The sequence below is a fragment of the Triturus cristatus genome, chromosome 2_2, assembly GCF_964204655.1.
Source record: "Triturus cristatus chromosome 2_2, aTriCri1.1, whole genome shotgun sequence".
NCBI classification, from domain to species: Eukaryota; Metazoa; Chordata; class Amphibia; order Caudata; family Salamandridae; genus Triturus; species Triturus cristatus.
Genome location: NC_140582.1, coordinates 150,644,471 through 150,659,601, shown reverse-complemented (window position 1 = coordinate 150,659,601; position 15,131 = coordinate 150,644,471). Strand labels below are relative to the sequence as shown.

Genomic DNA, 15,131 nt, shown 5'->3' with positions numbered 1-15,131 from the left:
TGTGGAGTATGTAATTTTGAATAAGGCGGAAATGTGCATTGCGAAGAACAAGTGCAGGATGTTTTACAATGGCACTCTACTCTTTGTCCGTGCATGGGTAGCCCGAGTCCATTTCCCGACAGCTACACAACAGGGTTAGCAGGATGGCAGCATGCTTACGCAGCGACTCAGCAAGCCACCTTGTCAGGTGTTGGCCTGCTCCCATGACATGAAGGTATTGGACAGTGAGGTGCATTGGGTGTTCCTGTTGCATGCTACCCCAGCATGCATCAACTGTTTCAGCTATAGAGTAGTGAAAAAGAAGTGGCCAGGTGGGAGTCCCTCATTTGATATTAGAGTTTCAAATGACGTGAGGGTACCATCTCGATAAAGATCCCCCAGTGTGCGTAAGACCTTCTGAAAAATCTGTACAACATTCTATAGGTACTTGCATATTTAGTGTTCGGTTAATATGGAAATTCTTCACAGCTGGTGGTTAGGATGGGGTGGGGGGTTAAAAAGTGTTGACCTGCTAATAACAATGGTGCTGTTTATCAATTTGCTTGAAATGTGGTAGGGTGGTAGCTTATTTAAACCCACTGCATTGAACGCAAGCATGCTTTAGTTTACTATTGATGAGTCTGTTAAACGTGGGGGCACATTTAATGGTGTGGCAAAAAAGGTTTAATTGCTAATAAGTTTGCCACCTTTGAAAAATAATCACATTTATTCAGCAGACATTTCTGTTATTCTCTTGGTTTAAGCCAGTTAAGAATCCCTAACTTAATCCAGCTCTGATAAGAAGAGTACTTATTTAAAAGGGAGATTACAACATTTTATTTGCTAAGAGCTATAACACCCTCTGAATAATCTGGACAACATTCTACGTATTTATGTGTTTAGTTTTCTGTTAATTTGTATAGTTCTTTGCATGTACTTTGGTGCAATGAGAAAGTGAAATGGGAGCAAAACATGATCATTTGCCAATAACTTTGGCACTGTTTGATGAATCTGCGATAAATTGAGCAGGCAGGAAGTTAGGCTCTTTCTAGGGATATCTTGTTTCATGCAGATCCAGCAAGTGGGGGCAAATATTGACATTTTAGTAATTGACAAGGATATTCAAATGCAGAAGCCATAAATCGAGGTTAGATCAAAATGATCACAGACATTTTTGTGACAAAAAAAGAGAAAGAACAAGCAGGAACCATGCTTGTGGTAAAGAGCTATATTAAAATCTTTCAATACATTTGTGAACTAAAAAATGAACATAACAACAAAAGAAAAACTATTTCATGATAGGAATTATTGTAAGAAATAATATTAAGGGGCCAATTACGATGTCGGTCGTAAGCCCTCCGACCTCAGGTCGGAGGCCTTACGACCGACATTGTCGGTTTCAATTCTGACAGGCTTTTTTTTATTCAGTCGGTCAGAATTGAAAATGGCTGGTCATTCCAGATGGCTTCCGACGGCTCATGTAGCCCGTCGACTTGTCGGAATCGGCACGTCATCCAAATGGACGGTGGTTTACGCCGTCCAGATTGCGATGCACGGTTTCCGGCAGGGTTTCCATGCCGGCCCTTCTGACATGGAAACCCTGTCAGAAAGCATGTTTGGGGGCCCCTAGCAGGGCCCCCTTTCCCTTGCAGCCTCCAGTTGCCCCCCTGTTAATCCCTGCAGGGATTAACACCACCTCCCATTTCCCTATGGGAGCACGTACTACGGCCAGTTTACAGCCGTACCACATAATTCCATAGGGAAATGTCGGAATACCCAGGCGGTCGGGACCACCGACCGGAGGTAGTTCGGTCTCGTTTCACAGATGGTGTTACCCGACATTGTAATCACCCACCATGTATTTTCCTGCTTATGCTAAGATGTAAATGATGTGAATTGCTGCAAGATTTAACATAAACCATTCATTTGTTTTTTTGTGACTCTGCTGTCTTCCTGGAAATTGCTACTTTGTGGGTGTAATCCATAACTGTATTACCTTTCTTGACCTGTGCTTGAACACACTTCTTTTACATAATTTACAATTGCTATACTTACTTCATTTATTATTTCCCGCCCACTTGTAGAATGCAGCTGCCTCTTTTCTGACCAGTATGCAAATCAGTATGCACATAACGTTCATTTGCTATGCAATGTAGGATATTGGATATTGCTTCGCCCAATACTGTTCATTTCTTATACATTTCTTTAAGAACTGACACATCTTTTGATTCTCTCTTTGACTAATCTAACTAATTAACAAGCATTTAGAAAAGACTTACCTCATCTTTAAACATTTCTAGAACAAATGTAGCCACACTTCCATTGATGCCTATGAAGAGGTTGATGCAGGTCAAGACAACATAAGCTGTGCTGGGAATGCTGAACAGAAATGAGGATGGGTACATCAGTGGCGTGATGGACCACCTGAGAAAAGGGTGAAAAGGAAGAAGAAGCATCACATGAAATGCTATTGATGAGGGCAAAAAGGAAAAAAAACATAATTGTGTCAGGTTGATGATGCATACAAGCCTACCTTCTGCAGACATAAGAAGGGTAATTGAGCATTCAGCAAGCATGATCACTGTATTACATTAGTTCAGCATTGACGTTCGAAGACTATTCGCTACATTCTTTTAACAGTAATGCCTTACAATTTTTTGAGAGCATTGAAGACGCTAAAAGAGGTCATAAAAGGTATACAAGCCATTTGTAATGACAAGAATAAAAATGGGAAATAATCACTATTATGTAAAAGATACATTTCAAAAGATAATCTTGATCTCAGCTTCCCTACAGAATTCTGGTGTTCCCGGTTTCTTCTTGTACCATCTTAGGTAGAAAATTAGATTATTGAGCGCCTTAAGGGTGGGAGTGCCAGAGAGTTTTATATATATTGCTGTGGAAGTAGTACAGCTGACAAGCCCCAGTACCAGAAGGAGCCATCATGGAGGAAGGGATAAGGCGAGAGCAGCTGTGGTCGCTGAGAACGAACAAGCTCCTGACGTGTGCAGTGCAAGGCCCCTGATAGAAGCCTGTTCTGGATCGTGGTGCTTGTGGATACCAGAGCAGGGCTCCACATAGGCATCGGCCGAGCAGAGAGTAAGGAAGACATGAAGGAAAGTTTTAAAAACATCAGCACAATATATTCTTCCACTGGAAGTCATCTGTGTTTTATAATGCCCTCTGGGTGGGCTTCGACCAAGGAGGATTATGCACAGTATTCATGAGGGAGGGGAGCACATATGGCCCCCTCCCCATGCCGATTTTATCTCCAGAGAATCCATTTCTTGAGGCCTGCCAATAATCATAAGGGAAGGAAGGCCACTTGGCCCCCCTCTCCAGGCCGATTTAGACTCCAGGGACCTCATTCCCCAGGGCCGGGCCGGAATAACACAGGGGAGGGGGGCTTCACATCCACGTTCCTAGAGCCATTATTGGCCATGGGGACCCCATCCCCCAGCTTTGTTCCAGGTCGCCCATCTCTGGGACATAACACTTTGCCCGCCCACACTGGCGGGAAAAACTGTGTTTGCTCTCGCTTGGCAATTTCAAAGCTCCCACCAAACAAGAGCAAACTGTAAGCTTGATTCCTCCTGGTGGGAGCTTTAAAAATGCTCCTGGCAGCTGGGAGAAAAATCTTTCAGATCTGTTTCCCTGTCCTCAGTGTTGCGGGCAGGGAAATAGACCTGAATATTGCTACTGCCCACAGACAGAAGCATTTTTAGCTGCTACCTGTGGATGGGAGCAATGCCAGCTCCTGCTGGATGGGTACAGCTGGCTGGGACAATGGGGGCCTTGGGGCTCCCCTCACTGCCCCCAACGAGGACCTGGGGTGCCCTGCATGGGCACTCATCCTTAATTGGCTCAAGGGGGTGGGGTCCCGAGCGATATCGGCCCTGGAAGGGAGGCCTTGTGCCTCCACTAATCATTGACCCAGGAAATCTGGCCCCAAGGAGGCATGGCCTCCTTCCCCTTTACTAATTGCCCTGGCCCGGGCCGATATCAATCAAGAGAGGGGGACTATGTGCCCCTCTCCTCATTTCCAATAAAGTCATGTCCTGGATATGGTGTCTCCAGGACTAAAATCGGCCCCAGGAGGGGGGCTACTTGACCCACCCCAATAATTACAATGGTGGGAGATGGGGTCACTGGGGCCAAAAACGGCCCGTTGAGGGAGATATGTGCCCCCTTCCCTACATAATGTGCCTGGCCCCAGGAGATGATGTTCCTAGGGCTGAGATTAGCACAGGGAGGGGGACTGCATGCCCTACTCCGGGGTGGCTCCCTTTGGGGGGTTGGCCACAGGGCCTTCAGTTGTGCATGGTGTGGGGTTGGCTGCATGCAGGGGGATGGCTGGAGGGCCTGGACTGCCTTTGGCCACGTGCTGAAAGGGGGTTTGACTGCATGTGGGGGGTTGGCCACAGGACCTGGCCATAGTGAAGCCCTGCAATCAACCACCTGCCACAAACAGCCAAAGGGTGTGAGTGGAGGTGGTTGGATCAATGTGTGGTAATTAAATATTTCTTTACATTATAAGAACCCTAGAAATTCACCAAAAGTAACAAAAGTTACAATAGGAAATAGAATTTAAAAAACCTTAAAAATTCACTAAATACCAAAGGTTACAGGGACATCAGAGTTAGGTTCATCGAAATTCACCAGTTATAGTTAGAGTTACCTCAAGTAACTATAACTCGTGCCCGAAGGTAACTATGACGTACACCCTCGCCATGCATTGATAATTACCTCACATATTACGTCATTCATGACATTTTCGACGACATGGTTGATAGAATCACTGCAACATTGCAGCATAATTATTTATGAAAACACTGTGCATGGCAGGGGTGTGAGTTATAGATACCATAGGGCACAAGTTATACCTACTTGAGATAACTCTTACTATAACTGCAGAAATTCTATGGTTTTGTGGATGCAAAATCTGAACCTAACTATAACTTCCCTGTAACCTCATTAAAAATTAAATTACAAAATATATATTTATATATAATTTGATGAGTGTGTGTGTATAGTATAATCAATGTTGTACTTTACAGTAATGGGGCATGATTATGTTCATCTATAGTTAAAATAATGTTAACACATAGGGCCCGATTACGATTTTGGGCAGAAAGTCACTGACAGGCTGTCGGTGGCAGTCTACTCAACATCTAGGGCAGCGGTCTGACCACTGGATTATGATACCGGTGGTCGGAGCGCGGATGGCAGGGGAAAAAACACCGCCTCTGACAGGCTCAAAAAGACTTTCGGGCGACTGCCGTAGCCTAATCCCTACAATGGAGGCAGTGTCTGCAGAGGCACTGCCATAGGGATTAGGATGTCAGTTTCTGACAGCCTTTTCATGGCGGTCTTACCAATTTTCTTAGGCCATTTCTTATGTCGTAGAGTGCTGCAAGGAGTGCATCAGCAACCTGGCAACACTAAATGAAAACCACAGTAAATATCCCAGGTCATTGAATCCATGACCCCAAGAGAGCTTACCATAATTTTAAGTCACTCCAGTTGGAGGCCAGGGTCCCCTTGTGGAGTCTTGTTAGAGACAGCAAACTTGCTTTTTTTTTATTTCTTTTTTTAAAGGGTGATGTGGGCAACTGTGCCCAACCCCACGCTGTGCAGGGCGAATAACATATTATTTCAATTTAAAAAAAATTGTAGACTTTTGCTGACAAAAACAATGTTTAAAGTGATGTAACAATATCTTACATTACAATGGAAAAAAACTGAGGTTAAAGGGACATTATAGTTAGGTGCAAACGTCAGTTAAAACATACCATTTCAAACTAACAAAACCACAGATCATGAACAATTAAAGTTATTCCAAGTAACAATAATTCATGCCTTAAAATAGCTATAACTCATGTCCTTGCCAAACACTGCTAATTCCCTTATATCTTAAATCAATCATGACATGTTCTATGCCATCAATGATAACATAACAGCAACTTCCAAAATTACATCATTGATAGCAACACTGTGCATGGTGCAGTGCGCAAGTTACAGTTATTTTAAGGCAAGAGTTATAGTTACTTGAAATAACCATAACCGATGAATTTCTGTGGTTTTCCTAGTTTAAAATGGTATGTTTTAACTGACATTTTCACCTATCATCAGTTATACTTATCGAATGCATTGCGAAGGCGTGAGTTATAGCTACTTTAGGTCATGAATTATAGTTACTTAAGAAAACTGTAACTCAACTGTTTTTTGTTTCAGTAAATATATATATATATATATATATATATATATATATATATATATATATATATATGTATATAAGTATATATATTACCTACTGGCGGTCGCCAGTAGGTAGTTATAGTTAGGACCTATTTTCCATAAGAAAATCATAACATTCTTTTCCCAATAACTTTGGCGTCGGTTGACGAATATTTGCGAAATTTTCAAAACTCATGGGGCGCTCCGGTCAGCTCCTATCTTAAAAGTTTCGGGGTGATTCGGCAAGCAGGGGCTGAGAAAAAAGGGGGGTCCCAAAACGTGTTTTCTCCATGTTAATTCCCATAGGAAACTTTAGACACGGCTACAGCCCGAACTGCTAAACGGAATTACACCAAATTTGGCGAAAAAGTAGCCCTTTGTTCAGAAAGATCCCTTTTTGTTAAATGGTGTAAATCCGTTAAGTAGTTCATGAGAAATTAGAAGAAAAAAAAAGATTCAATATCCGGGCGGAGCCTAAAGACACATCTCATCGTGAGATCTGATTGGCTGTCAGCACTTCATCCTGGAATTGCTGGCAGCGATCTTGGGACCAATATACATGATAGTACCCCATTGAAATGCATTGTAGTGAATCGAAGATTTTGAGGGTTACCAAAAGTAGAACTATAAAGGGTGATAACAGACTTTAGTTACATTAGAATTCATTTGTTGATGGTACCATACTAATTTCAGGAATTGTGGTGTGTTCTAAGGTGATTTTACCCTGGGAAAAACCTTCTGCTGGGATATCATGAATCATGTTTGAGAGAAAATTGAAGCAAAAATGAGAGCATATTTTCTGTAAATTTACATTATCTTTCTCAGTCATGTGAGAATGAAGTCTGTCATTCTCAGTAAATCATGACCATCCAACAAGGGCAGAGACTGTCAGTTGATTCCTTTGTGTTCTACTGCAGCTTCCCAGAGTGTTTTAAAGAACAACTAGAGCGCTAACAGCCTTACTTATGACAAAAGTATGGCACACCTGAAGCCATCTTGATTGGAATAAACTGGTAACACTTAAAACATTTAATTTAAAAAAGAACAAAATGATGGGGTTCATTTTGCCATAGAAAGTGTGGTTAGTTCTGTGGAAAGAAAAATGAGGACTTGTTTCAAGTGTGATCTCAAATATCTTCCTGTTATATTTCAAAAGGAGCAGCCTGTCAGTTGATGCCTTTGCGTTCTACTGCAGCTTCCCAGAGTGTTCTAAAGAACAACTAGAGCGCTAACAGCCTTACTGATGACAAAAGTATGGCAGACTGAAGCCATCTTGATTGGAATAAACTGGTAACACTTAAATCATTTATTTAAAAAGGAACAAAATGATGGGGTTCATTTTGTCATAGAAATTATGGTCAGTGCTGTAGAAAGAAAATTTAGGACATGTTTCAAGTGTGATCTCAAATATCTTCCTGTTATATTTCAACAGGAGCAGCCTGTCAGTTGATGCCTTTGTGTTCTACTGCAGCTTCCCAGAGTGTTCTAAAGAACACCTAGAGCGCTAACAGTCTTACTTATGACAAAATTATGGCACACCTGAAGCCATCTTGATTGGAATAAACTGGTAACTCTTAAAACATTTAATTTAAAAAGGAACAACATGATGGGGTTCATTTTGTCATAGAAATTATGGTTAATGCTGTAGAAAGAAAAATTAGGACATGTTTTAAGTGTGATCTCAAATATCTTCCTGTTATATTTCAACAGGAGCAGCCTGTCAGTTTATGCCTTTGTGTTCTACTGCAGATTACCAGAGTGTTCTAAAGAACAACTAGAGCGCTAACAGTCTTACTTATGACAAAATTATGGCACACCTGAAGCCATCTTGATTGGAATAAACTGGTAACTCTTAGAAACATTTAATTTAAAAAGGAACAAAATGAGGGGGTTCATTTTGTCATAGAAATTATGGTTAGAGCTGTATAAACAAAAATTAGGACATGTTTTAAGTGAGATCTCAAATGTCTTCCTGTTATATTTCAACAGGATCAGCCTGTCAGTTAATGCCTTTGTGTTCGACTGCAGCTTCCCAGAGTGTTCTAAAGAACAACTAGAGAGCTAACAGTCTTACTTATGACAAAATTATGGCACACCTGATGCCATCTCGATTGGAATAAACTGGTAACACTTAAAACATTTAATTTAAAAAGGAACAAAATGAGGGGGTTCATTTTGCCATAGAAATTATGGTTAGTTGCTGTAGAAAGAAAAATTAGGACATGTTTTAAGTGAGATCTCAAATATCTTCCTGTTATATTTCAACAGGAGCAGCCTGTCAGTTGATGCCTTTGTGTTCTACTGCAGCTTCCCAGAGTGTTCTAAAGAACACCTAGAGCGCTAACAGTCTTACTTATGACAAAATTATGGCACACCTGACGCCATCTTGATTGGAATAAACTGGTAACTCTTAAAACATTTAATTTAAAAAGGAACAACATGATGGGGTTCATGTTGTCATAGAAATTATGGTTAATGCTGTAGAAGGAAAAATTAGGACATGTTTTAAGTGTGATCTCAAATATCTTCCTGTTATATTTCAACAGGAGCAGCCTGTCAGTTGATACCTTTGTGTTCTACTGCAGCTTCCCAGAGTGTTCTAAAGAACAACTAGAGTGCTAACAGTCTTACTTATGACAAAATTATGGAACACCTGAAGCCATCTTGATTGGAATAATCTGGTAACTCTTAGAAACATTTAATTTAAAAAGGAACAACATAAGGGGTTTATTTTGTCATAGAAATTATGGTTAGTGCTGTAGAAACAAAAATTAGGACATGTTTTAAGTGAGATCTCAAATGTCTTCCTGTTATATTTCAACAGGATCAGCCTGTCAGTTAATGCCTTTGTGTTCGACTGCAGCTTCCCAGAGTGTTCTAAAGAACAACTAGAGAGCTAACAGTCTTACTTATGACAACATTATGGCACACCTGATGCCATCTTGAATGGAATAAACTGGTAACACTTAAAACATTTAATTTAAAAAGGAACAAAATGAGTGGGTTTTGCCATAGAAATTATGGTTAGTTGCTGTAGAAGGAAAAATTAGGACATGTTTTAAGTGAGATCTCAAATATCTTCCTGTTATATTTCAACAGGAGCAGCCTGTCAGTTGATGCCTTTGTGTTCTACTGCAGCTTCCCGGAGTGTTCTAAAGAACAACTGGAGAGCTAACAGTCTTACTTATGACAAAATTATGGCACAACTGAAGCCATCTTGATTGGAATAGACTGGTAACACTTAAAACATTTAATTTACAAAGGAACAAAATGAGGGGGTTCATTTTGCCATAGAAATTATGGTTAGTGCTGCAGAAAGAAAATTTAGGGCATGTTTTAAGTGAGATCTCAAATCCTCTTCTATTTCATTAGAAAATGCTGGCATGCAGACTGAATCAATCACTTTCAATAGCAGCAGTTGACTTCCAGTTAACTCCTTGTGAGCAGTAGCTTTACTACAGTGATCTAATGAACAACAAGAGTGTTAACATTCTGAATTTATGGCAAATGTGTAACACATTTGAATGCCTTCTTGATTGAATCAAAGTAAAAAACTGAAAGCATTTCCAACTGAGGAGACTGCAGTAAATTAGGAAATTAGTAAACTTCATACTAAATAAGTCTCCCAAGATGGCCACCAGAGAAAAAAGAGCCCAAATGTAGCACAAATATCACAAATATCACCCAGCTGTAGCCCGCATATAGCCCAGTGACAGAAGTGTGCAAAACACTTTTTATTTTTATTTTTTCTGCAGTTTTATCTAGTGCAGACTGGTCAGGTATTGGAGTGTTACATCTTACTTGCACAAAGTACATGAGATTGATCTTGCGAAACATTGAACTTTACGATTCTCTTAACCTGAAGTTGCTCTGAACCGGGTTTTGTAACACCCGTTTTTACCTACTGGTTTTAATTAATTCTCACTGTATTGTATTAGGAAAGAGGATTTACTGTTTTTATGTACACTTTTATGATCTATGTTTCTAAATCAGATCAAATAAAGTTTAATGAACTTTATGGCAGGATGGAGGTGAGGATTATGCATATTTTTCCTCACTTTATTTGCATAGAAGTTCAAAGAAAATGTAACACAACAATCATTAAACAAAAGACTACACAACCCATGAAGCATTAGGGGGTAGTCTCCAAGGCAACTATAGTCTAATCATATCACAGTCCATCGTATATAATATTGTGACATCCCTTCCGCTTCTTTTTTCTTCACTGCTCGTCAGGTAAGTGCATTCCTTACATTTTTGGCTTAATCTGACGTTGTTGCTGCTTGTATAGCGGTTTCTTGTGCACGTTATTAGCATTATTGCCTTGGTATTGTTTCATATTCCCTGCACAGCAGGCTCATGCCCAAGAGCATTCTCCCCCTTGCAGTTTCTCCTGCTGTGCGCTCTGCGTGTGGTGAGATCCTGTCAGGCACTTCTGGTCCGAGCGAGGCAGCTCCGTCAAGCGCTCCCGCTGGTCTTTATGTGCATTTAGGAATCCGTTCACTCCTTTAGTATCCGCTTGATTCCCGATCAACCCTCGCCTAATTTTGACACCGCTATGCGGTGATTTCCCCACACAGCCATGTTAGTGACCAGCGCCACCTGGTGGTGGTAATTGGTATTGCGCCTCAGTCTATTCTTATAGCAGCTTTGGTGAAAGCCCAGCTGTTGGAGTACCGGCGAGGGGGCTGCCTTAAGGACTTTAAGGGCATTTGTTCTGTGCTCACACCCTCTGCTAGCATGTCTTCTCCAGAAGACCATTTTTACTCCTCCTACCAGGATGTGGAGGAGGAATGGCCCCCCAACTTCTCCCTCCAGCATTGGACCAATCCCTCTCTCTGGCTATTTCTAGGGCGTTGGCTCCTCTTAGGGATCAGGTTGATAAGCTGGTGAAAAGCATCCCTGGGGTGTCCAGTGACCCAGATCTGGTGGTGGCGGGTCCCAGTAGCTCCCAGATGGGGAATAAAAGGGCCGTTTAGCATAACACGGGGCCCTTGGAAGGATTTGATAAACTTACAGAGACCTTCCTCAAGAATGCGCGAACGCTAAAACATGCACCCTGCCACGAGGATGAGGAGTCTGGAGAAAATTGCAACGCTGTCACCACTATTGTAGACCCCGATGGTGGGTTTCCCTTAGAGGGAGAGGGTGTATCGAAGGACGATTTCTCCTCCGATGAGGATAAGGACTCGGGGCGTCCCTGGCATCCAGAGTCCCACTCCTCTTAGTCCCGGGTTAAGGACGGGGTCCACTCGGACATGTTCGAGCCTACCCAAATTTGCCATCCTAGGTCGACCCATGTGCCGCCTTCAGGGTACGGGAGGCAGACGCGGCATCACAGGTCCTCTTGAAGACTGTTGTAGCACTAATTCTACATTTTGGTACTAGGGCATTTTAACTTTGTTGTTCCTGCCAGATACAAAGAGAAGATCCTGTGTTATTCAGTGACCTTGTCACCTTTTTTGTGTGTTGTGGTGCTTGTCACTTCGCTGCTCTGCCGGTGCACACGACTAGGCACCCCACCTCGTGTGCCATCTGCAGGGCCTCTGCCCTCGGATCACTGGTTTCGGTTTCTGGAGTGGCAACATAAACAGTTGCTCCCAAAGGACTAGCCTAAACACTTAGGTGAATATCCCCTGCACCAGCATTCCACGGAAATTCTTTCCTAGATCTCCCACGACGACCAACTAATAATCCATATAGACTCATGTAGCTACTCACCAACCCATGCAGCCACTTATACACAAAGTGAGAGACTGATACAGATATTTACATATTTAAACATTACTGACTAACCCAGGTATTCACTAAGATACACTTAATCAGTCAGTTATACAATCAATTTTACAAAACAAATCATCCATTTAGACACTTATATACCCATTTATTCTTCTATCGAACTTGAGATATACATATATAAAACATATTTAATTTTCATTTGAGATGTCATCAGTGATGTCATGAGTGATGTCACTGACCATGTCATGAGTGATGTAATATGTGATGTCATCAGCAGTGCATTGCGGGTGCGCAAGTTATAGTTAGCTGAACTAACTATAATGGAGGAATTTCTATGGTTTTGTACGAGTGAAATGTTCAACTAACTATAACGCCCCTGAAACCTATGGTTTTTTCAGTGAATATATATATATATGTGTGTGTGTGTGTGTGTGCGTGTGTATATCTATATTTACATAAAAAATATGTATTATATAGTTCAGCCATATTGACGACTGTCACTGTGGGAAAATATATCAATATATTAACTGAAAAAATTAAAGGTTAGTGACATTATTGTTAGGACTTGTACTAATAATAAAAGTAATGTTTTAAAAAAACACACTCAAATTAACCAGTTATCCTTTACTGACATATCTGTAGCATGCGCCCCCACCATGCACGTTATGATTTCATGTATTATAATGACATTTAAAATGACATCCTTGATTACATCATTGGTGACATTTAAAATTAAAACATTGATGAAGTCACTGACTATATCACATCACAAAGCCATTTAAAAGTTTAGTGTGCTTACATCATTGGTAATAGATGCTTGCATAAACTTGTAAAAGAGTTTTTCTTTTTCAAAAATGAACTCTCAAATTGGGAGCTTGGTTTTGGTAAAGAAAACATTAATAACCCTGACATCATGAGAGTTTTCTCTCATGGCATGGGGATCATATTTGTATTTTTACTTTTGCTCACTGACAGGGTATTCTTGGCAGGACAGGAAGTGAAAATAGAGCCATACACTTGCCCACTCTAAATAGGGAGGATAGTTGGATGGATTACCTTCAACGTAAAATACGGTGGGCAGAAAAAGAGTTTGATAGACAGGGTATTCTGTCACTGTTGTGACAAAGTAACCTGCCTGCTAAACTCTAATTCGGACCATCTGTTTCTTTGAGCCTGAATTAGAGTTTGGGTAATTGAGTAGGGTCCGAAAAGATAGTGGAAAACATTATCTCCACCATCTTGATGATGCTCCTTCCACCAAATTTAGAGATGCCCAGTGGTCATCTCTTTACATCAAAGGGAACCGCCATTAAGGCAGTTCCTTTCAATGTACTAAATGTTTGGTGGATGGCCACTGTTGGTTTTGACAGCCGTCCTCTAAACTTTTAACCAAAGTGAGAGTTTGTTATTGAAAACATAAGAACTAATGACCCACACACCTTGGGAGTTTTCTGCCAGGGTGTGGGGAAGATTGTAGGTTTTTCCTGTCCCATACCACTAGGTTTTTCCTGGTGGTGACGGACAGGAAAAGAAAGACAGTACACCAAAACTCTAAATCAGCCCCTTAGTGAACCAACAAGCCGAAATGATTTTCCTAGACGTTTTCTCCCCAAGCGCAGCAAGGTCATGAAAACTCTCAAATCAATATTTACTTAAGTCTGTATTTGTCTTAATGTTACTCTTTTTATTGTAATTCATAGAATTCAAGAGAGTACAAAGGGTATGGCATTGAAAGTTTCCAATCACTCATAATGTCAGTATGGTATGTTTTGTACATTTCTATAAAATCATTTCTTCACAGTGAAAATAGATTCCCCTACCACACTATCCTCATACAATTTGGGTGTGTTCACTTTCATTTGCCACCTTAGAAGCACACCTAAATCTGCCTTTAGCAAGAAAGTTTTTTTAATTTGCTTCCTGGATTGAAACAAACATATAAAGTATTTTGGAAAACCTAAAAGTTATGACTTCTTGTGTGTTCATCGACTTTGTGTTGTTAGCCTTACATATTAGTCCACCAAGTAGGTCTAGAAGTTTACATGAGAAAGTGGAACTTCTATTTTGGAAATTCAATGAATGCACATTCTATGAATCAGTTCCTGATTTCATGAACCAGACTGTAGAACTTACAAATGAGAAAATAACATTTAGTGCACTGGACACCTTGGTGTTCAAGACGTTCTGGAAAGTCATGCTACATCAAGACTTCCATTCTCCTCCTTAGAAAAATTTGTGTGCATACAATAACATTTTGAGTTGAGGGAGACTTACCGGGGTGGGGGCTTGGCAAGCTGCCTAAGATAGTGGTAGCATAAACTAAAGGCTCCGACACCCAGGCCCCACAGTCCTTCTCGATTCCTCGTTATTTGTCAGCATTGTGCCTTGTACCTACAGTGATTGCCCCTGCAATGAGAGGATGGGCCCTGGGTGTTGTTTGGAGGGCCACAGAGACAAGTAATTTGGCCCTAGCCCCCCCCCCCCCCAGTGCTGGCTTGAAAATGTCAACTGGGTCTATGTGAGGCCAGCACCATAACCTCATCCAGTTTCAGCACAGCAGCTACTGGAGCCGTGTGGATAGCCTGGTGACCTTTCCCTTTGGATCCAGGGTGCGGTCTGGGTTACCTATTGCTGGGGTCAGCTGTGGCTGACAGGAAGATAGTACCGCTGGCAGGCCATGTGCAGGAGACTCGCTAAGTGAGGTGTTACAGCAGCCTCTGGTGGCTCAGCAGCACCCACTCACCAGTGTTGGCCCCGACAGAGAGCCATCCTGATTCCTAAGATGGTAGGTTGGGGCCCCCGGCACATGCTGGACCACCGGCAGCTGGCAATAGACCCATTGCCTGAATGGGGGACTGATGGCGCATAGGCCCCATCAAGGGGAGCTGAGGAAGGGCGCCAAATGTGAATCCTGTGGAGCGGGACACCTCCACGGCCTGGCATGGCTCCACTGTGCCCACCAACTAGCGGCAACATTGACGGTGTGTCAGCCTATCCTGTGTCCTAAGTGTGGAGTGCCGTGGGCGGATGCAAGACAGCCATTGGACTGCCACCAACTCGTCAGCCACATGAGTACCGAGCAGTGCATGGACCGGAATAGCTGATGTTGTTGCTGTGTTAACTGGGCCTCCTCTGCGACGACCCACGTACATCGCTGTGTGAGCTCTGTCACCCTA

At 41.9% G+C, this 15,131-nt stretch overlaps 1 protein-coding gene across 4 annotated transcripts in view; it reads right to left on the bottom strand.

Moving 5' to 3' along the window:
• Positions 1 to 15,131, bottom strand: part of LOC146861982 (phospholipid-transporting ATPase ABCA1-like) — a 3,104,259-nt gene that overhangs the window by 872,849 nt on the left and 2,216,279 nt on the right. For all 4 annotated transcript variants that reach the window (XM_085641135.1, XM_085641137.1, XM_085641136.1 and 1 more), the window contains exon 39: positions 2,259 to 2,403. In XM_085641135.1, the coding sequence (XP_085497261.1) occupies positions 2,259 to 2,403 (145 nt within the window). The remainder of the gene's footprint in view (positions 1 to 2,258; positions 2,404 to 15,131) is intronic.